This window comes from Ostreococcus tauri, assembly GCF_000214015.3.
Source record: "Ostreococcus tauri WGS project CAID00000000 data, contig chromosome 20, whole genome shotgun sequence".
In the NCBI taxonomy this organism is placed as follows: Eukaryota; Viridiplantae; Chlorophyta; class Mamiellophyceae; order Mamiellales; family Bathycoccaceae; genus Ostreococcus; species Ostreococcus tauri.
Window position 1 is genome coordinate 113147 of NC_014445.2, and position 21205 is coordinate 134351.

The window sequence follows — 21205 nt, forward strand, 5'->3', positions numbered from 1 at the left end:
AAAACCATCCTCATACGTCTACTGTCCATATTCTAACGCATATCTATGAAACGCGTGTTCGAGCCGAGGTATCCCGCCAAAGCCTCCTTCGAGTTGCTGCGCCCGTCGAGCTTGGCCGACTCGTCGAGCGTGCGCTTATAGCGGTACCAGTCGTTGATCCCCACCGTGATCTCCGCAATCTTATCGAGCTCGCACGCGTCGTCGCACTTCATGGAAATCCGTCCTGCCTCGCGCAAACCGGAGAGAAATGCCCCATGCATGGTGGCTGGATACTGCCGCGTCGTCGCCTCGCCTGCGAAGTGTATGTTCCCGACCGGTTTAGCCATTTCGTCGTAATCTTCACCCGTGGTGTCCACCGAGCACGAGCTGTACGAACCGTACGTGTACTTATCGCTTTGCCACTTCGTAACGTGGAACGATATTGGATCCGGAACTGTTTTACCTTGCTTCCCAAACGCACTTCGTAGGTACGTCATCAAGTCGGTGACGACGACGCTGGGCTCGTGCAACTCGACCTCGATCCCAGCATCTCCCGCACACAGCGCGATCAGGACGTTGTTCCCCTCCGCCTTATCGTACGTGTACGTTAAGAAATATCGACCCCGGTCGGACGTCTGGCTCTGCACGAACCCAAAGGCATCATGCGCGTCGTCCCAAAATTTTTCTGGAAACACCAAGACAACTTTGTTCAAAACGCCGAAACCAATGTTACGAATCGCTTTTATCTTTCGACACGGGAGCGCGGGGAAGAATTCGATGAGATCACGTTTCAGTACTCCGAGAGGAACAGTGACGATGCATGCGTCGGCCATCACGTCCAAGTCTGCGCCGCAGTTAACGATGACACCTCGTCCGACACCGAGATCTGTGATGGACGACACGCGATGGCCGTACCAAATCGTCAAACCTTGAGACAAAGCCTCAATGAACTTTTGATTCCCACCCCGCACCACGACGTGATCGCCCGAGAAATCGTACGCGTCGTCCTGGTCCCACTGCATGAGGGAGAGCTCTCGAGCCCGCGACGCGTTTGCGAATTCCATATTCGCGATGTGCCAGTTATAAATGTCCTTCGCCTCCTGCCTTTTCTCCGTGGGGAGCTTTAAGAGCTCATTGTTTATCCTTTTTTCGATCTCAGCTCCGAAACTCGTCGTGTTCGCCACCGATCTCTCGATGTTGCGTCGATGCTCACTCATGTCCTCCAGCAACCGATTGAACGTCGCCTCGACGTCCTTATCCATCTCCTCGTTCACCGCGTTGCCGTTTTCATCGTACAAATCGCACTCGGTCTGAATCGCGTGTGAAATCAAGCCGAGCTGTCGAGACATAACGAACAGAGGGTTCCCATTGGATCCACTCAAGATGCTCCCGCCCAGGTCGACCGGAACCTTTGTACCTTTCGGGCCGTCGAATTCACGCGTATTCACTCGACCTCCCACGCGACGGCGTGCCTCCAGAACGACGACGTCATGTCCGAGGTTGGACAAGTGTCTCGCCGCAGCGAGTCCCGACATCCCGGCGCCGATGACGACGACGGAGAACTTTTTCTGTTTGAACGTAGAGCCAAAATTTGCCGCGTTCAGCCTTACGTTTTGAATAGTCGCCGCAAACTCCTCGAACGCGTGCTTCGACGGCTTCATGATTCCAAAGTTGATGTACCCGAACGTGGTCAAGTATTTGTGTACCGCGACCGCTAGGTCGGAGAATTTCTTCTTGAATAAATCCGTCGCCGTCTCGGCGGTGAGATATTCTCTCGGCCTCGATCGCCACTTCACGATGAGCGCGTTCCTGATGGCGATAAAATCCTCCTCTCTGTGGTAACCATCTCTCGGCAAGAAAGCTCGTTCGAACTCGGTGAGTCGCTCGCAGTCGAGCGAGAGCTCGTACGCCATGGCTAAATCGGCGACGTCCTCGGATCGAATTCTTCGCTCGCCGCGCTCCGCGTTTCGACTCTCCGCCTCCTTCCACGACGACGCGCGACGCTCACCGTGTTCAGTGGTGGTCTCCCCCAGATCCCGCCGCGGTCGTCCACGTCCACGTTTCTTCGGACGACGCCTTTGCTCAGCCGTGGCGTCTCGCTCGTCCCACGAGGCGTCGTCGTCCGACGCGACGCGTCTCGGTTTCTTCCGCGCCCTCACGCTTCTCCGTTGCTCCCCAATCGTCACCGTCGGCCCTCGCCCGTCGCCCATCGCCCCAACGTCCGAGTCTTCATTTTCATCATCCCTCGCTCTCGACGGTTTCCCTTTCCTCCCGCGTCTCCTGAGCGACGCCGACGCGTCCGCCGCCGACGCGACCACCCCCGAGGGATCTTCCCATCGCTCGGCCACACCCACCGCGTCGTCCGCGCTGGCATCACTTCCATCTCCCGCCGATCGATCGCTCGCGTCGTCCGAATCATCGCCTCGACCGTCGTCGTCCGAATCATCGCCTCGACCGTCGTCGTCGTCGTCGTCGTCGCGCGTCGATTCAAAACCTCTCTCGCCCCGCCCCCGCCGCCCCCGACCCCCCGCGCGACGGCTTCGGAGACTTTAACGATCGTAGCGCCCGTCGCAGGAACGTTCCCACGCCCATGGTCGTCGTCGTCGTCGTCGATCGATGCCCGATGGTGATGTTCCGACGATCTCGAGAATCGCCCCCGTGCGCGCGCGCGCGAGGCGCTGCCGCGTCCACGACCGCGCGCGAAGGACACGAAATATTTCCTCGACGCCCGCGCGCCGCGAGAGCGACGACGGAGACGCGCCGGCGACGCGCGCGCGCGATGTCGATGCGCGCGACGGTGTGTGTTGGCACACGTCGTATTCAGTGTACGAATACGCCATGTATCGTCGTTTCGAGACGTGTCCAACGTCCACGGACACCTTCTCGGACCATTGATACGTATAGAATGGGTATTTAGAGAGATCACGTGTGAGATAATACGCCGGGTCGGCCGCCGCCGCGACGCGCGTCGACGCCGGTGCGCGACGCGCGTTCAACGCGCGCGCTCGAAAAGCGCGGTCGAGGGGGCGGAGAGAATATTCCCGCCGCAGTCGCGCGCGCGCGCGGGGGGAAAGCGCGGTCGAGCGACGCGTGACGGGGCGATTTCAGGGAATCACGCGATTTGACCCGATTTGAATTCACATCGCGCGATCGATCGCGCGACGTCGACGTCGCGCGCGATCGACCGCGCGAGCCGAGATGACGTTTAAGATTTTCGTCGGTGGACAGCGGGTGAAGAGCGAGGAGGTGTTGGGGCGGTGTTGGGGCGCGGTGCGTGTTCGCGTCGAGGTCGCGCGCGACGCGCGACGACGGCGACGCGACGCGGCGACTGACGAAGAAGTCGTTCGCGACGATAGGGCAATCGGGACGGGCAGAAACGCACGCGACACGGTGACGGGGGCGCGGGCGGGACCATGGGGACGTGTGACGCGAACGCGCGGGCAGACGGGACGGACGCGCACGAGCCGAGCGCGAAACGCGCGGCGACGTGACGAAGGCTCGCGTGTAGGAGAACTAGAATATTCATGTGCGCGCATACAGCGATTATTTTTACGCGCGCGGCGAGCGATTCACTCGCCGAAGACGTCGCGGACCCACGAGTTGAAGATTTTTTCGCTTCCGTACCACGCGCGCGGTTTCGCGCTCGTCGTCGACGACCCGAGCGGGGTGTGATACACCCCGGGCAAGATCAAACCCCGCGCGCCGTCCATGATGGCGGTCTCGCACGGGGTGATGCCGTCGCCCTCGACGTCCGCCTTGCCGCACACCATCTTATACCCCAGGCCGATGCCGAACGCGGCGACGTTCGCGACGTCTTCGGACCCGCGCGCGTACGTCCCCGCCACGCACGTCACCTCGATCCCGAGCTCGGTTTCGTACGCCTCGGCACTCCTACAATTTTCTTCGACCCAATTCAATATCCCTCGCGTCTGATCGATCACCCCCGGCGCGCTCGCGTCCACCGGTTTCATCGGCGACCCGAGCGTGACCAGTTTTCCCACCGACCGCGCGCGCGCGTCCGTCGCGTACGCGTCGACGTACACCCTCGCCAACCACCCCCCCGCGGAGTGCGCGACGAGCGCGATGGCGTCACCGCGTTCGTCGTCCAACGCACCGCACGCGCGCTCGATGCGCTCGAGGTACCAGTCGACGAACGGCCTCGGCGCGAGCGTCCCGCGCCAATACTCCGCGGTCACCGCTCCCGCGGCGTTTCGCAACCAATCCACCCGGGACACGGGCGCTATGGCGACCGCGTGTCCACGGGCGCGAAACAGCGCGGCGAGGGCGTCGTAATCACCGCTCGCGTTGCCGAGACCGGGTAAGATGCAAATCTTGTCCTTGGCGCGTGATGATGCATTCGTCGACGTCACGCGCGCACACGCGCGCCGCGCGCGACGGGACGCGGTCGAGACGGATGCACGCGTGTGTCCACCGCCACGAGCGCGTTCGGGGGTGGATTCGGGGCGAACGCGTGTGCGCGCGCGCATGGAGCCCGCGTGTGCGGCGACGCGCGAGGTCTCGACGGGAAAGAGGTGTTCAAATAATAAAATCTACCGCGCCCCCGGGACGTCGGCCCGGACTCTTCTGGCGAAAGAAAATCGATCGCCGTCGACGCTCAGAGCGACGCCCACGCCGGACCCTCGATCGTCCCCGGCGCGCGCGCGGCCTTCGTAATACAATCGAACGCGGTCCCCAGCCATGGGGACGGCGTACGGCTTCCCGACCCCGCCGTGATCCCACGCGCCTTCCTCCCCGCGCTCGAGCGCGGGTTTCGAAGGTCTCGTCCACGTCACGCCGTCTCGCGAGGTCGCGACCGCGATCGAGCTCACTCCGGGCGCGCGCGCGGAGTACGCCTCGTAAAACATGACGAATTCCTCCTTGCCCAGACGCGCGACGCACGGCGCGCCGACGCCGGCGTCGTCGAAGCTCCCCGGCGGACCCGGAGCGAACATCGGGACGGCGCTTCGATCGCTCGCCGGGTAGACGAAACCATCCTTCGTTCGCGCGCACCCGATGTACGACGTCCCCGTCGACGGGTCCATCGACGCGTAATACACCCGAATGTCTCTCGGTCCGGCGAGCAAAACCTTTGGATCTCTCACGCACGCGTGATCCCACGCGCCCTCTTCTCCGACGTCGAACAAAGCGCCGGTGTGATGCTCGCCCTCGATTCTCGCCCAATTCCTCCCGTCTTGCGACAGACACAACCCGACGCGCGTGGTGACGTCCTCCGCGCCGTCCACCGATCTTCGTCCATCGATCTTCGCCCCTTTCGCCGCGTGATCGTACCCGTGATAAAACATCCAGTACACCGACGCCCCTCGCACGGCGTCGCTCGAGATTAACCGCACGTCGCCCGCGCACGCGCCCGCGACGTCAAACGTCCACCAATCCTCCGCGTTCGCCCCGAGCACGCGACCGACGTCCACGGACGCGTTCGACGACCCATCGCTCCGATACATCACCGCATCACCGCTTCCCCGGTTCCACGCGATGCCGTCCGAAGACGTCGCGACACCGACGCTATCGACGCCGTCCGCGTTCGTTCCGGTGTACCACATCGTCCACGCCTCGCCGTCGTCCCGAAACCGCGCGTCGACGATCGGTCCCGACACCGCGCGCGCGTCGAACGCCGTCGCGACGTCGTTCGGTCCGAGCACGGGCGCCCGCGCGCGCACCGCGCACGTCGATATCGATCGATGACGATGATGACGATGATGCCGATGATGATGACGATGATGTCGATGATGCCTATGACGCCCCGACGCGCTCCCCTCCACGCGCGCGTCGACCCGAGGCACGGCGACGCCCATACCGCTCGATCGACCCGCGCGCGTGGTCGACGTCTCGCGCCGCGGTGCGTCGTCGTCGTCGTCGCGTCGCTCGCGTGATCGTCTCGAAAGGTCCGCGTGTGACGTGTGTGAGACGCGAGTCTTTAGAAAGGTCCGCGTGTGACTCATGTGAGACACACACACCAAAAAGGTCCGCGTGTGACGTCTATGAGACACGATTCGGATCCACCGCGCGTCGACGCCGACGCCGCGCGAGGACGCGACGGGCGTCCGTCCACCGCGGCGCGCGTCCGCTCGACCGCGTTAGTGGACGACGGACGCGCGACCGGACGCTCGAGCGCGTGGACGGGTGCGTCGTGGGTGATTCGATTCGTCCACGCACAATCGGCGTCGGTGTTGGCGCATCGACGATCGCGACGACGCCTCGACCGGGATGACGAGTTACTACGACCGCGCGCGCGGGAGCGTCGCCATCGGAGGGTCTCTGGGGTCCGGGGATAAGACGAAGATGGCGGCGTCGAGGTTGTTTCAGAAATCGTTGCGGGACATGATCACGGGCATTCGCGCGCACAAGGATGGGCAGAGAGAATTCATTAATAAGTGCCTGGTGGACGTGCGAACGGAGGTGCAGTCGTCGGACGTGCGAACGAAAGCGGTGGCGATCGAAAAGGCGACGTACTTACACTCGTTGGGGCACTCGATGCACTGGGCGTCTTTTCACGTCGTGGAGTTGATGTCGACGCAAAACGTAAAGTATAAGCGCGTGGGGTATCTCGCGGCGTCGCAGAGTTTTGGGGACGACACCGACGTGGTGTTGCTGATTCCGAATTTGTTGAAGAAGGATTTAGCCTCGCCGAATCCCGCGGAGGCGGCTTTGGCGTTGACGTGTCTCGGGAACATCGTGACGCCAGAGTTGTCGCAGACGTTGGTCGCCGACGTGTACTCGTTGTTGAACAATCACAAACCGGATTTACGACGACGGGCGTGTTTGTGCCTGTACAAGTGTTTCTTGAGATATCCCGAAGCGCTGCGGCCGTCGTTCACGCGATTGACGGAATGTTTGGACGACGACGATCAATCCGTCGTCCAGGCGGCTGTCACCGTCTTGTCCGAACTCGCGATGCACAACCCGAAGACGTACTTACCGCTCGCGCCAAAGTTTTACAAGCTTCTCACGTCGTCGTCGTCGAACTGGATGACGATCAAGTTGGTGAAAGTTTTCGGCGCTCTGGCGCCGCTCGAACCGAGGTTGGCGAAGAAGCTCGCGGGGCCGATTTCGGAAATCTTGGAGACGACATCCGCGAAATCGCTCATGTACGAGTGCGTGCGCACGGCGGTGATGGGAATGACGAGTCAGGAGAAGGTAATTCGCCAGGCGGTGGATAAATTGAAGGATATGCTCGAGGATCACGATCCGAACATCAAATTTCTCGCCCTGCACGCGCTGACGTATTTGTTGGACTCGCATCCGAGAATCGTCGCCGAGCACAAGGGGAACATTTTTGAGTGCCTCGATCACGAGGATTCGAACATTCAGTACTGCGCGCTAAAGATTGTGTGCGGGTTGGTGACCAAGCGCACTTTGATCGACACCACGTCGGTTTTGATGAACTGCATGGGCAAGGCGGATCAACGCTTCCGCGACGAGCTCGTGTCGAGCGTGATTCGAATCTGCATGAATGAGCGTTACGCCCTGGTCACCGACTTTGTGTGGTATCTCAGCGTTTTGGCCGATCTCATCCGCGTCCCGTGCTCTTCGCACGGCGCGTTAATCGGCGAGCAAATCATCGACGTGTGCCTGCGCGTCGAGGTCATCCGCGAAGCCGCCGTCGGGATCTTGGCCCCGCTTTTGCTCGACGTCTCTTTGCTCGAGCCATCCAACGTGAACAAAACCGTACCGAGCGCGTTGAAAGCCGTCGCGTGGGTCGTCGGCGAATACGCGCATCACATCGTCGACCACGAAGAAATTTTGGACGCCCTGCTCAACCCGGCGGTGAAGCAACTTCCGGGCGACGCGCAGGCGGTGTACGTCCAAGCCATCTTCAAGGTGTACGCGAGCGCGGTGTTGAACTACTCGCGAGGAATTCGACCGACGGGCGCGGTCGGGGCGCTTCCGGCACCGGAACCGTTGATCGATATCTCCGTCGATGACGACACGGCTGCGGCGTCGGGTGCCGCGAGAGACGGCGCCGGCGTCACCCCGGGTACGCTCGTTCCGGAGAGCGAAGACTTGATCGAGTTGCGCGATAAGGTGTCTCGCCGCATCGAACCCCTCACGACGAGCTTCAACTTGGAGGTGAGAGAGCGAAGCTGTCAGTTGCAAAAAATGCTCGGCATCGTCGGCGCCGCCGAGCGCTCCGAACCCGGTTCGGGGATCGCCATCATCGAGGCGTTCGCGACGGTGATGAGCGACGAGATTCAACCCGTCTCCGTCAAGGCGCAGCGTAAGATTGAAGTTCCCGCCGAGCTCTTGGACGACGAACCGATGAGCGCAGAGTGGGATTACCTCCTCGTCAGTAGTGATGAGGAAGAGGACGACGAGTACGCGAGCAGAAAGGGCAAGAAGAAGGGCAAGAAGAGCAAATCCAAGGATAAGATGTCCAAGGATCTGCGCGAGGTCGCGGAGATCTTCGGGGCGAAGAAGACGAAGGAACAAGTCGCCCGAGAAGAGCGCGAGAGTCGAGAGATGCTCGCTAAGCACAAGGAAAAGATGGGACAGTACTACCTCGAAGGTGAGACGGGCGCGGACAAGGAAAAAAAGAAGGGACCGCCGAAGTCGCTTCCGGGTCCGGAGTCCGCGGCGATGCTCGCCTTGGAGGCGCGATTGGCGAGCCACGCCGTCGGCCAAACCGAGCGACCCGCCATCAAGGGCGAGAGCGACAGCGAGAGCGAAGAGGAAGAACAGGTCATCGCCGTAAAGAAGGGGAAGAGCTACGATCCAAAGAACGCCTCGTCGCGCTTACACGGCGAACTCGAGGCGTACAATCCGCTGAAGCCGCTCGAACGCAACGAACACCTTCCCACGGTGGAGGCGTATCCGCGTTTCGATCCGTACTCACAGGACGAAGCCGCGTTCAACGCCTTCGCCCCGAGTGGTGGCGACGCGAGATCCCATCACAAGGATAAGAAGGATAAGAAGAAGCGCGATAAGAAGAAGAAGGATAAGGGCGCGGGGGGCGAGGACGGCGAATCCAAGGAGAAAAAGCCAAAGAAGGAGAAGGGCGCCGGCGAGAAGAAATCCGGCGGCACAAAGAAGAAATCCGGCGAGAAGAAGACCGTCGACGTCGATGCCTTGGCTCAAAGTCTCATGGACGCTAAGGTTTGACGTGACGATCGCGTTTAGCTACAGCTTTGTACGTTTAACTCATCCCCATCATGAATCAAAATCCAAACGTGTCTCTTCGTCTCCCTTGAAGATGAGTGCGCGGAGTGAGTAACGCACGAGCGACGACGCGCATTCACCGCCGCTTCGCGTGCGTGTGTCCAAACCATCTCCTCTCGCGCCAAGCTCACTCCGATCGATGACCGTGACGTGGGCGGACGCGGGCAATCCAAAGGCCCAGGTCACGCTCGATGACGCCAGAGCTTGGGCGATGGAATACGGATACGTCAAGACGAACGTCCCGCTCGATCGTCCCGTCGCCCAACGCGTCGATCTCGTCGCATTCTTCGAGGTGTACAACGCCAACGCGTTTTCCGTTTTCAGACAAAAATTCAAATCGCGACGCTTGAGACCGCCGAATGAGGAGCAGGTACGTCGCCGCCCCGCCACGCGCGCGACGGGCGTCAGACTGACCGTTCGTCTCCAACACCGCAGGACGACGAAACCGACGATGAGTCCGACGACGAGGACTACACCGAGGAAGAAATCGCTAAGATGCTATCTGAATACGAACAATACAAGGACTACGAGTCGCTAAAATGGCGGTACGTCAAGCGTCCCGGAGGCCAGGCGGTTCGCCCGGAACTCTGGTACAAGTGTTATGGAACCTCCCAGTACATCAACGAGGGCGAGAACAAGTCGCCGGCACCGGTGTGGCGCGAAGATGGCTCAATCGACTACGGTGGACGCGACAAGTGGGACGCTTGGACCCGTTGCGCGGGGATGACGGTGAAGCAGGCAAAGATTGGGTTTGTCAAGGCGATTCGGGCGGCGCTCGACGATCGACCGTCCAACTTTTACTAAGCTCACGCCTTCCTCGCGAGTGTTCTCTGCTTCGTGGCCACCTGCACGATCTTCTCCTCAACCTGCGTGTAAAGAAATAAAAGCGTCAGTCCCGTGTGCTTTTAGATGTGGAGAGCGTGTCGTGTATTCAACGCGCGTGTCGGCGCGTCGTCTCACCTTTAATCCCTTGCGCCTGCGAACTGAATCCATGAGCTGACGCGCTATGTTCGGTCCCACGTCCCCGTCTTCGCCGAACTCCTCGCGCTCTTCCTCGGTTGTCGGAGTGAAGAATGGATCGATGTCCATGGTGGACCAATGACTGAACACTAACTGCGCCGTAGACGCCCCGGACGTTTGCGCTCGAAGCTGGTCGACGAAACCAAAGGACGACGCCACAGGGAGGTAGGCGTGAATGACGAACACCCCCGTGCCCTCGCGAATGGTTTCGGACAAAATCTGCGATCGACGCTTCCCGAGCACGGCGTACGTCCCCCCGAGCGCTTCCGACGTCGTCGTGATAACCGCCAAGTACATGGCCTCCACTAGTCGGGTCCCGGCTTTCATCACCGCCCGCCGAATGGCGTCTCGAACGGTGTTGATGATTTGCCCCGAGAGCGGGCCGAACTGTTCGTCTTGGTCACCCGCGCCCTCATCCCTGGGATTCAACGCCAAGTTCAGCTTCATGCAGACCCCGGTGAGGGGCTCATCGCACAGAGGACCGCGATCGGTCGCCATCTGGAATCCCGTCAAAACGCTCCCTTGCGCGGCGTTGATATCGAAGTCCGTCGCGTTAAGGGTGGCCTCGTCCAACTCTTCGGGATCGTACTCTTTCCTCAGACCGAGCGAGATCGCGGCGGTAGCGTGTCCAAACTCTTTCTCATCGTCATCGACGTCGGCGGTGTACGTGCCGACGTTCAAGACGTTTGATCCCACGCGTTTTGGACCGAGGACCCAGGCGGAGCGAAACGTGTCCTCGCAAATCCCCTCTGGTCCTTGTTCGTCGTACGTCGACGCCTCGCGCGCAGCCGCGAGCTTCTCCATGAATTCTCGCGCGAGTTTCTTGTTTTCTTCCCCTTCCTCGTCCATCTTACCCTCCAGAAGCACCTTAAGTTGATCCGCGGAGTCGTCTACGACTCGAATGATGAAATTCGACATTGGTTTAACCGTACAAGAAATTGTCAGGCGACCGTTCGCCGTCGTGCTCGACGCCGTGGCGACCGAGGTCACCGTCTCGCGGAACGAAATAATCGGCGGCGATACCCTGATTGGGACCCTGGCGAAGCGCTCTCGCAGATCCGCGACACATCGCTCGAGGTGAACCTCGCCCGCGGCGGCGATGACGTGCTCGCCCGTGTCCATGAGACTCACTTCGACGAATGCGTCCGCGCGATTCAACAGCCGCAAGCCTTGTATCAAGGCGTCCATATCGGTAACATTCTCCGGCTCAATCGCCACTTTCACGATCGCCGCCGCTTGGAACATCATATCCCCGAACGGTGGGCACTCCGCGGATGAACTCAAAGTCGCGGATTTCAAAACAACGCTCTCCAAACCTCCAATGGCGAGCAGGTTTCCCGCGGGAACTTCGTCCACGGCGAACATTCCTTGGCCCATCATGAGGTAGAGTTCGTCTAGAATCACTTCCTCGATCGTCTCCGAGTCGTAATCGCTCGGATCGTGCCCCGAGTGCAAGACGAACACTTTGTCGCCCTTTTGAACGACTCCAGAGTACACGCGCGCAAAGGCGAGAAATTTCATCTCCTCTCCGCCCTGCTCGCGTTCCGCTCCTTGGACGTGCGACCGAGGGACCGCCATCATCTTACTCACGAACACAATCTTCATCGCCTCTGGAGATGAGTCGCATTCCATCACCGCGCGTCGAGCGTCGTCGACACCCGACGGACGAGCCTTTCGTAACACCGGTTGCGGGAGCACTCGATTGACACGTCTCGGAGCCGCCTCGCGCGGTCCAGGGATGCACTGGGTAATCATCTCGAGCAAACACGGCGACATCGGGAGCCACGCACGCATAACGCTCTGAAGCGCCATTCTGCGATCACTTTGTGCGAGGTCCTTCTCTGGAATGTCCACTTTGAGCGCTTTCGCGAGCGTCGCCAAATCCTTCTCCACCCACTCCCCGTTCTTTTCGCTCTCCGCCGTGGCGTAGAGCTTCCAAATCGGATCCAGTATGCACTGCACGAACAGAGGTTTGAGCTTTCCGTTCGCCACCTTACGACTCACAATTTTTCGCGTCTTCGGGTGGAAGTACCAGTCTCCCGAGAGCGCTTTCCTGAGCGCCGATTCCGAGCACCCGAGCTTTCCGGCGTACAGCTCGACGAACTCATCGGGCCTAAACGCCCATCCGTCTATCGCGCTCCCGAATGCGACGTTCCCACGCGCGACGCTAAACGCGTCCTCTTCATCGACACCATCATGCATCGACGCCTCGTCCTCTTCCAAGTAATCGCTCGTCGACGTCTCGAGGTCGTCGCCGTGTCCCGATTCCTCCCTGCGCGTTTCGTTGTGCAAAAACGTGTCCACGCGAGAGATGAACTTTTCGCTCTCGAACGCGCTCATCAACCCATTCACCTCGTGTATCAATCCCCGAATCTTCTCGTACGTTTCCAGCGGGGAATATCCCAACTCGACGATCAACCGATCGAGTTTATTGAACACCAAACACGGCTTCAACCGCTCCTCCCACGCCTGTCTCAAAACCGCGTGCGTCTGCACGCACACCCCCTCCACGACGTCCACGACGACCAAACACCCGTCCGATAACCTCGCCGCGGTCGACACTTCGCTACAGAAATCAACGTGTCCCGGTGAATCCACCAGGGTGATCAAAATCGGTGCCCTCGCGTCCTCCGCGTCCTCCGCGTCCGCGTCGCCGCGCCGCCTCGGCGTGTACAACAACGAGATCCCCGCGCTCTTCATCGTGATCCCTCGCTTTTGTTCATCCTCTAAAAAATCCATGAATCGCATCCGTCCCGCCTGTCTTCGACTGATGAATCCATTGTGCGCGATCAACCCGTCCGAGAGCGTCGTCTTCCCGTGATCGACGTGCGCCAACACGCACACGTTTCGCACATTGGTCGTCGACCGTTGTAACGCGTGTAACCGCCGCACCGCGCTCTCCATCGATGCCGCGCCCGCGAGCGAGTCTCAAACGACGCACCCGTCGTTCGTCGTCCTCGCGCCCCGTCGTCCCGCGTCGTCGTCCCGTCGGCGTCGTCCGTCGTCCCGTTCGCGTCGCGCGACGACACGGATGGGACCGATGAGACCGTGCTCGGAGTCACACACGGACCCTTTGAGGCACACACTTTTTTTTTTTCACGATCCACCCCACCGCCCGCACGGGGGGGGCTGGGGTGTGGTGTGAACCCTCGTGTGTGGGCGAACAGTCTCGTGAGGTGCCTCACCATCGCGCACGGACATCGATCGTTTCGTGTCATCGATCGTGTCCTCGGTCGTGTCATCGATCGATCATGTCATCGATCGGTCGTGTCATCGATCGATCACTCCATCGACCGTGTCATCGAGCGTTCATTCGACCGTGCACTCGAGCATGCATTCGGTCGGTCGCCGCGGTGCGTCGTCGCGGTGTGACGAAATGACGACGACGATGGGTCGACGGAGTGGAACGCGCGATGGGGCACGGACGACGCGGACGCGGACGAGACCGCGTCGACGTCTTCGTCGTCCTCGCGCTCGGTCTCGCGTCGACGTGGACGACGTGTGAGGTGCGAGGACGACGACGATGGAGGACGACGGGCACATCGTCATCATCATTCGGTCGTTGACGCCTCGCTCGAGGACTGACGGCGCGCACGCGCTTGGGCAGGGACAAACGAGATGGCAGAAAGTACACTCGTGGGGGGAGAATAGGAACGGTGAGAACGGACGAGGAGAGGTGCGTGACGATGGGCGTGGACGAACGACGGATACGCGGGCGAACGGGCGACTGACGGAGCGGCGGCGGACGCAGGTCGCGTTCAAAGGATCGTGCGCGTCCGGGGAGATCGTGGAATTGGGGTGGGATTTAGGAGGTGCGATGTGTTTGTGTTTCCGTGCGCGCGCTCTGTCTGACGCGTCGGTGGTTTCGCGATAGATTACATCAAAGGCGTGGCGAGCGGGTTGAACCACGCCGTGGCGTACACCGAGGGCGGAGCGGCGTACGCGTGGGGTAGGAATAGGTGCGGTGAACTGGGAACGGGGACGTTCGACTCGGTGACAACACCGGTGCGGATCTTGAACGACGTCAACGTCGTGGACGTCGCAGTGGGGGCAGAACACACGCTCGCGCTCGCGAGCGACGGGCGTCTGTACGCGTTCGGGTGCAACGCCAGAGGGGCGCTCGGGATCGGGAGCGGCGATTTAGGTCGATTCTCCACGCCGCAGGCGGTGACTTCGCCGGAGACGTTCGTCGCGATCGCGGCTGCGGGGGCACACAGCGTGGGATTGACCGCGGGTGGGGGCGTGTACACGTGGGGGGCGAACAACCAAGGACAGCTCGGTGCGTGTGAAGACTCGAGAAGAACCGACCGAGGACTGAGCGAACCGAGGGCGTTGAAAGAAAGTTCGCAGACTGAATGTGAGAGGATATTTCGCGAGCGCAGGTCACGGTGGATGCATTTTCCCGGGCGGTCCGGGGAACGATCCGTGTCTAAATGACTTGCACACGGTGCGCGCGGAGTCAAAATAATTTTCCACAGTTATTAATTTATTATTTCCACGCAGCCGACAAAGGTGCGGATAACGAGCACGGGTGAGGTTTTGCCGCCTGTTAAATTAATAACGGCGGGGGGAGGTGAGGTCGCGGGCGATGAACACGGTACAAAGGGCGGACACACCGTCGTCGTGACCACATCGGACGTCGTCTTCGCGTGGGGAGATAATTCGGCGGGACAACTCGGTGAGCCTCACTCTCGATCGCTCTGCGCGCGATTCTCACTCCTCCGCAGGTATAAGGCAGGTGTACGCGAACGCATCGGACGCGACGTACGGAAACAACACTCTTAGCTACACGCACAACAAGGTGAGCGTCATTTTTACTCGGCGTTGAGATGATTAAATTAATTAATTAATTCGCAGTACGACAGCACGACGGGATTGTACTACAACCGTCACGAATTACCGACGGCGATCGAGCCGCACGCCATCGTCGTCGCGGCGGGTACGGAGATAGAAATTAGCAAGCGGGGTCTCCCAGCCATCAAGCAGATCGCGGCGGGAAACGCGCATACCGTCATGCTCCTCGTGACGGGCGAATTATTTACTTGGGGAGACAACTATTACGGCCAGCTCGGGCTCGGATACGCCTCGCGTGATAACACGCCGCAAAAGTTCTACATCTCGCGGAATTATCGCGAGCCACAGATGATCGACGCGCCGAAACGGATCACGAAATTCGACTACGCGAGCAACGAGACGGATCCGATTACTTCACAATTAATTAACATAACCGTCACGGGGTGCGTAATCCGACGAGTTAGTGGTCGAAAATCTCGTCACGCTTTCACTGAGACTAACCAATGACGCGCGCAGGAGAATCAAGGAGGAGAACGACACGATGTTTACGAAGGTGCGAAAAATAAATTGAAGAAAAATAATTTATTATTAATTTTTTGTGGTGATGCGAGGACTGACCACTGGGCGCGCTCGTGCGTTGAGATAGATATCTGCGGGAGGTGACGTGTCTTTGGCGCTCACAGCGAACGAAAAAATTTTCGTCTGGTGCGTCGGGTGAGCGATCGATCGGGTCTGGACACTGACTTACCTCGCGTGACGCAGGGGCAATAACGCGGACGGGCAGCTCGGCACGTGCGGGTGCGGATCATGCGCCCTGTACGGTGCAGCAGATGTTCAAAAGGCGTGCACGAAAGAAACTGTAAATAGCTCATGTCCTTGCAGTTGCGGCGGTCTGGGAACATGTGTGTACGAGGCAGCGTCTGCCTCAAACAACTTCAAGGCGAAAAACGAAGGCAAGTGTGTCGATTTCGATGGTACGCCCGCGTGCGATTGCTCATCGAATGCAGTCGAACGGACGTACTTGAATGACCAAGGGAAAGAAGAGATACGGTACGGGGTGCAAGGGACGATTGAACTCATGGACGAACCCATATTGTCGAGCTTACTGTTTGAGAAGTCGTTCACAAAGGTGAAGTACGCAAGCGCGGGCGGCGGCTCAATTTACGCCGTCACGGAGTCTGTGTGCAAGGATGACGTGAATGGTGTCGTGTGCTCCGGGCGGGGTAAATGTTTGCCCGACGGTTCGTGTCAATGCGATGAGGGCGCGGGTGGTGTGACGTGCGAAAACGTATGTCCCAAAGCCACTCAGGACGACGCGGACGCGCTCAGAAACAACGGCCTCGAAGAGGACGTCACCAACGCGGTCTGCTCCAACCACGGCACTTGCAACGCCGTCACCGCCGCGTGCGAATGCGACGAGCAATTCTTCGGCCCGAAGTGCTCGTACATATGTGCTCGGAATAGTAACGGCGACGTGTGCTCTGGAAACGGAACGTGCGTCTTCGACGCAGCCGTCTCGCAGTATCCGTACTGCGAGTGCGATCGATTCCAGGACCAAGGCGCGTGTCAGGCGAGAGGTTTACAAATGTACCCCGAGGGCTGGTGTTCGTTTCACGGCGGTGAAGAATTCGGCGGGTTCGCCAGTTGCTACGCCACCGGCGCGTGCGGAAACTGCGACTCGCCCGCCGGCGCGGTCTCCGTCGTCCTCTCCCTCCTCATCGTCTTCGTCGTCACCGCGCTCGCCACTTCGCCTTGAATTCAATTTAAATCCATCATCATCACCCGCGATCGAAAAAAATGATCCGCTCGACGCGCCACCGAGTGCCCTCCGACCCCGACTCCTCGCGCGCGCTCGGTCGGAATCCACCACACCAGCCCTCGGGTCGCTCGTTTTTTCAATCGCCGTGTCTTTCCCATTCCGCGCCCCGCACACGCCGACGCTTCGCGCGCGCTCGATCGAATCGAAGACGACGACGCGAGGGACACGCGCTCGCGCGGTCGTCGACGCGCGCGGACGCGATGCGGAGCGCGTCGCGCGCGGGGGGACGACTCGATTCACCGAGCTCGAGTGGAATTCCACTGAACTCGCACGCATCGCCCGTGAACGCGACGGAGAGGGCTCTGTTCGACGAATCGTCGAGGAGCGGGACGTCGAACTCGATCAGGAAGCCGCGCGCGGGGACGGGCGGACTGACGTCGGGAGGCGGGAACGCGCTCGGCGGAGGCGGACCGAGCGGCGCGAACGGGAAAGAACTCGAGTTACAGGCGACGACGTGCGATGAATTGGCGAGAGTGATCGAGAGCCGGAAGGGTTCGCGAGAGGCGAGCACGCTGAGCGAGGCGCTGAGGACGTTCGACGTCGTGGAGAGCGTGTTGAGACGGAATAGGGAAAACTTGAGGGAGTTTTTTAGCGCGTGTTTCCAACCCGTTCTGTGGAGGGCGTTCTCTTTCGACGGTTACGCCTCCGAGGGCTGGTTCAACGCCGCGTTTCACGGTGACGAGAAGCGGGTGCGAGAGTTTTTGAGCTTTTTCTCCCCGGAGAGCTCGTTCATGAGAGCGATGCGAGCGGCGGACGCCGATCGGTTGGTGCAGTTTGCGTTTCCGCTCGAACGACTGCCGGAGCGGACGCAGCGCATGTTGCAGACCGAGAGCGGGGCGGCGGCGCTGAATAGGGCTCCGCCGTACGCTGGGTGCGTGAAGCGAGACAGTGCGGGGAAGTATCAGGTGCACTTGGGGCTATACGATTACTTCATATTTTGGCTCGCGTACTTTTCGATGCGTCCAGGTGGGGGCGGCAGAGGATCGGTGACCTACGGACGCTCCACCGCGCCGTCGTCGTCACCGTTCAAGAGCGATCGTGGTTACGGTGCGTCGTCCAGCGGCACGTTTTTGAGCGGACAGTGGCCTACGACGCCACTCATGTCTCGCTCGTCGAGCGCTCAAGTGCACCCGTACCACGAGCTCTTGCTCGCACATCTCAGCTACTTCCTCCCGCGCGAGGCGGCGTCGAGTAAAACTTGGAGCAAAGGCACGAACGATTCCACGGGGGCGAACTCGCGACAAGGAGAGGTTTTGGTGAGCATCTTGGCTGAGTTTTGGATGCCCGTCGAGGAGGCGCAGTCGTCGGATGTCGCCAGGCACGCGAGCTCGCCGTTCCGAAGCTTCAATTCGATGGGTCGAGTCGTCGACGCGGCGATGAGAAATGTCGGGATGACTCCACCGCGATCGAGTGAGCGCACGCTCACTCGGCATTACTCGTACAATCCGCCGGCGACGGAGCACGTCAACGCGGTGTCGCTCTTGGTGACGTATTTGTTTGCCGAACTCTCGGATCGCCGAAAAGAGAACGCAGATGCGATGAAAGTGATCGATCGGGCGCGAGAACTTATTCAGAGACCGCTCTATGGATTTTTACGTGAGGCTTTTACGCAATGGCCGACGGAGAGCTCCACGAACCTGTCACCAATCGTGACGCTCTGGGTGTGCTACTGCGCGCCGTGGTGCGCCAAGCACCCGGAGAGCCAGCTAAAGAAGTCATCGACGCGAAGCAGTTCTCCACGAGCACTTCTGTCGTCTCCACTGAAGTCACCCCTCATGTCGTCCGATCGTGGTGCTTCGATATCGGCGAAATATGACGATTTCTTGCTACCAAGTGGGAAGGGGTTCAAGTTTGACGACGACGTCGTGGACACCCCCGGGCGTTTCTCGCACGTTCGTCACGTCTTGAAGAGCATTCCGTTTTACCACGAGTTGATGAAACACTTTTTAGAGCTATGCTGCAAGCGCGTGCCGCTCGATGCGGAGGGAACGGCTATGGCCCTGCGTGTCGTTTTGGAGCCGCTCGCGGCATCATCGAAACTGCTTCAAATCCTTCAAGACGTCGAGGACGGCTACGCCGAGTTTGTGCTCGATCCGTTCAAGGGAACGCTCAAAACGATGCATGCGCGGGAAGAGGTCGCGGCGAACGCGGAGTCGTACTATCCGCTCATCCGCACGCAGCTTCAGGCTTGGGAGCCGGATGTTGAAACACCATCGCTTGGTGATTCCTTGCCCGGCACGCCCAGCGCCACTAAGAACTCGCCCTTGAGTAAATGGCACGGTGCCGCGGCGCGCTTGATGGCAAACCGAGAGAGTGAGATGGACAAGGCGAAGAGTGGGTCGAAGCACTTGCGCATGTTCACACCGGAGACGGATGGGTTGGCTCAGGTTGCAATTGCCCTCATCCACCGCCTTGAGCGAGACGCGACGCAAGTACCCATGACGCACGTACTTCGCAAGCACGTGCCGCGGTTTCGAACGGCTGCGTTCACGGTGTTCCGACTGGAGAGATTTCGCGATACGCCGTACCTCAAGAGCCCGACAGCGGCGGCGTACGTGGACGCCGACGCCAGCGAGCGCCGAAACGGCTGGGCGTCCGGTCGCACGAGCGCCAAGGAAATGTACAGGGGCGATTGGATCCATCGACCAGTCGGGGCGAATGAAATCACACTCTTCGTACGACTTTTGGTCCCGCTCTCCGTGTATCTGAACAAAAAGATGGGGCTTGACGGTGTGGCGACACTCAAGCGCAAATTGACCATGGCGGACGCGCGCGACGCAGTGAGCGAGTCTTGGATCGCTGCGCGTCGCGTGAGACGAGAAAACGCCGCGTTAGAGTACGTAATCCCCATACTTGCAGTGATTCAGGCGCTGACGCTCGGAATGTGTCGAAAGAAGGGCATCACAGTGAACCTTCGCCCGCTCGCCGAATACCAAATGCTCGTGCTCATCTTTGCGTTTCGGCTCTTGATACGATTCTTCGGAGCTCTTTTCGCTTAATACGTACGATGAACGATGACGACGATGTTTCGATAGAGATTCTAAACGACTGAAATACAACAACTAGCTCACCTACTAACCTAGGACGAAGACGTCTTCGGTTTCTTCCAAAACTGGACGCGCTTCCAGAATGAGTCGCCACTGGCGTTTGCGGACTCGCTCGGGGGCGGCGGGGGCACGTATCGCGCCGACGTTTCGGCGTAAAACAAGCTGACGAGCTCTCTGAGACCTAGAGTGAACAGAAAGCTCATGGACAAACCGCACACGAGCAGGGCCATTGTGGCGAAGCGCTCGACGGGTGTGCCCATGACCCACACGCGATCGAACGCGGCCCCGTTGATGAACCCAGATAACGCGTCCGCCGTGGCGACGGTCCCCGTCACCGGATCCAACGGTGGTAACATTACCTTTGGAAGCGTCGGAACGAGTAAGAGGAAGATTCCGATCACCCCACCCACCAGGACGGATGCGACGACGGAGCACAGGAAAGCTGTCCGAAGCAAGAGCAAACGGTAGCCGTACATGAGCTCCTGCGACCGCTTCAGCGCCTCCTTCGGCGACTTCTCCCTCTCATTAATCACCACAGCGCCAGCGATGGCGAAATCGAGCATGCGAATGACGCCAAGGTAGGGAATTGGGATCGTGATCAACGAGTTCCACGCGAGCGAGAGCGTGCGCCTGAAATCGCACGCGAGCAACCGCGCGAGCGACGATTTCGCCGCCTTTAAAATATCCCACGCCTCCCCGAACGTCACGAGCGAAAACTTAAACGTCGAGGATGACAAATTCGTCGATCCCACCGCGCGCTCGAGCACGGCGACGCGTACGAACGTGGCGCACGCGAATTTCCAAACCGCCACGCCCGCGCCGAAAACCGCCGCCACGACGGGCACGGTGTGCACCCTAAAAAACGCCAACACGAACGTCCCGCCCAAATTCACGCTCTGCGCCCAAATCCCAGCCGCGAGGGACAAAACGAGCGCCATCGGGACGTCCCGCACCGTCGACTCGATCGTTCGAAGCGTCATCGCCGCCGCGGTGAGCCGCGTCTCCGCGTCGACGTTCTCTTCAATCCCCTCCACCCCACCCCCCGTGGATTACATGTTTGATGTTTTGGGTGTCGTCGACGCCGGTGGGATCGCGCTCGGGATGACATCGACGTGTGCGCACGCCGTTGGGGTTCGTTCGGGGGAATGCGAGCACTCGCGGGCGTGCGAGACGTGTGGGACGACGTCAGAGCTTTGGGCGTGCGGCGCCTGCGGGAAGAGCTTTTGCGGGCGGTACCAAAACGCGTGCGCAAAGAAACACGCCTCAGAGAGCGCTCACGACGTGTGCGTGAGCTGGGACGACATGAGCTGCTGGTGCTATGCGTGTGAGACGTACGTGGACCCATCATCGTTCGAGAACGTCGCTGAGCGCG

At 60.1% G+C, this 21205-nt stretch overlaps 11 protein-coding genes across 11 annotated transcripts; 6 read left to right on the forward strand and 5 right to left on the reverse strand.

Annotated features, from left to right (window-relative positions):
• Positions 1 to 32: 32 nt before the first annotated feature.
• OT_ostta20g00680 (Flavin amine oxidase) lies at positions 33 to 1892 on the reverse strand (the record flags this gene model as incomplete). Its single annotated transcript, XM_003084399.2, has 1 exon — positions 33 to 1892. The coding sequence occupies one exon, from the start codon at positions 1890 to 1892 to the stop codon at positions 33 to 35; it is 1860 nt and encodes a 619-aa protein (XP_003084447.2).
• Positions 1893 to 3177: 1285 nt separating this feature from the next.
• Positions 3178 to 3470, forward strand: OT_ostta20g00690 (unnamed product; the record flags this gene model as incomplete). The annotated part of the gene is made up of 2 exons (XM_022985211.1): positions 3178 to 3249; positions 3336 to 3470. 2 exons carry the CDS (start codon positions 3178 to 3180, stop codon positions 3468 to 3470), a joined length of 207 nt encoding a protein of 68 aa, XP_022840634.1.
• A 78-nt stretch (positions 3471 to 3548) lies between these two features.
• Positions 3549 to 4466, reverse strand: OT_ostta20g00695 (hypothetical protein; the record flags this gene model as incomplete). Its single annotated transcript, XM_003084401.1, has 1 exon — positions 3549 to 4466. One exon carries the CDS (start codon positions 4464 to 4466, stop codon positions 3549 to 3551), a length of 918 nt encoding a protein of 305 aa, XP_003084449.1.
• Positions 4467 to 4529: 63 nt separating this feature from the next.
• Positions 4530 to 5792, reverse strand: OT_ostta20g00700 (Glycosyl hydrolase, five-bladed beta-propellor domain; the record flags this gene model as incomplete). Its single annotated transcript, XM_022985303.1, has 1 exon — positions 4530 to 5792. One exon carries the CDS (start codon positions 5790 to 5792, stop codon positions 4530 to 4532), a length of 1263 nt encoding a protein of 420 aa, XP_022840635.1.
• A 412-nt stretch (positions 5793 to 6204) lies between these two features.
• Positions 6205 to 9096, forward strand: OT_ostta20g00710 (Clathrin/coatomer adaptor,adaptin-like,N-terminal; the record flags this gene model as incomplete). Its single annotated transcript, XM_022985349.1, has 1 exon — positions 6205 to 9096. The coding sequence occupies one exon, from the start codon at positions 6205 to 6207 to the stop codon at positions 9094 to 9096; it is 2892 nt and encodes a 963-aa protein (XP_022840636.1).
• A 196-nt stretch (positions 9097 to 9292) lies between these two features.
• Positions 9293 to 9957, forward strand: OT_ostta20g00720 (FERM/acyl-CoA-binding protein, 3-helical bundle; the record flags this gene model as incomplete). Its single annotated transcript, XM_022985394.1, has 2 exons — positions 9293 to 9547; positions 9589 to 9957. The coding sequence occupies 2 exons, from the start codon at positions 9293 to 9295 to the stop codon at positions 9955 to 9957; spliced, it is 624 nt and encodes a 207-aa protein (XP_022840637.1).
• Positions 9958 to 9959: 2 nt separating this feature from the next.
• On the reverse strand, positions 9960 to 13077 carry OT_ostta20g00730 (Translation elongation/initiation factor/Ribosomal, beta-barrel; the record flags this gene model as incomplete). The annotated part of the gene is made up of 2 exons (XM_022985446.1): positions 9960 to 10019; positions 10114 to 13077. The coding sequence occupies 2 exons, from the start codon at positions 13075 to 13077 to the stop codon at positions 9960 to 9962; spliced, it is 3024 nt and encodes a 1007-aa protein (XP_022840638.1).
• A 509-nt stretch (positions 13078 to 13586) lies between these two features.
• OT_ostta20g00740 (EGF-like, conserved site) lies at positions 13587 to 16723 on the forward strand (the record flags this gene model as incomplete). The annotated part of the gene is made up of 11 exons (XM_022985493.1): positions 13587 to 13679; positions 13781 to 13849; positions 13925 to 13985; positions 14048 to 14452; positions 14556 to 14620; positions 14677 to 14851; positions 14901 to 14974; positions 15031 to 15410; positions 15484 to 15520; positions 15614 to 15672; positions 15730 to 16723. 11 exons carry the CDS (start codon positions 13587 to 13589, stop codon positions 16721 to 16723), a joined length of 2412 nt encoding a protein of 803 aa, XP_022840639.1.
• Positions 16724 to 16986: 263 nt separating this feature from the next.
• On the forward strand, positions 16987 to 19785 carry OT_ostta20g00750 (Sphingomyelin phosphodiesterase 4; the record flags this gene model as incomplete). Its single annotated transcript, XM_022985526.1, has 1 exon — positions 16987 to 19785. One exon carries the CDS (start codon positions 16987 to 16989, stop codon positions 19783 to 19785), a length of 2799 nt encoding a protein of 932 aa, XP_022840640.1.
• An 80-nt stretch (positions 19786 to 19865) lies between these two features.
• Positions 19866 to 20771, reverse strand: OT_ostta20g00760 (unnamed product; the record flags this gene model as incomplete). Its single annotated transcript, XM_022985533.1, has 1 exon — positions 19866 to 20771. One exon carries the CDS (start codon positions 20769 to 20771, stop codon positions 19866 to 19868), a length of 906 nt encoding a protein of 301 aa, XP_022840641.1.
• Positions 20772 to 20886: 115 nt separating this feature from the next.
• On the forward strand, positions 20887 to 21205 carry OT_ostta20g00770 (Histone deacetylase superfamily; the record flags this gene model as incomplete). The annotated part of the gene is made up of 1 exon (XM_003084407.2): positions 20887 to 21205. A coding segment is annotated over one exon (319 nt), but the record flags the coding sequence as incomplete, so codon positions are not given.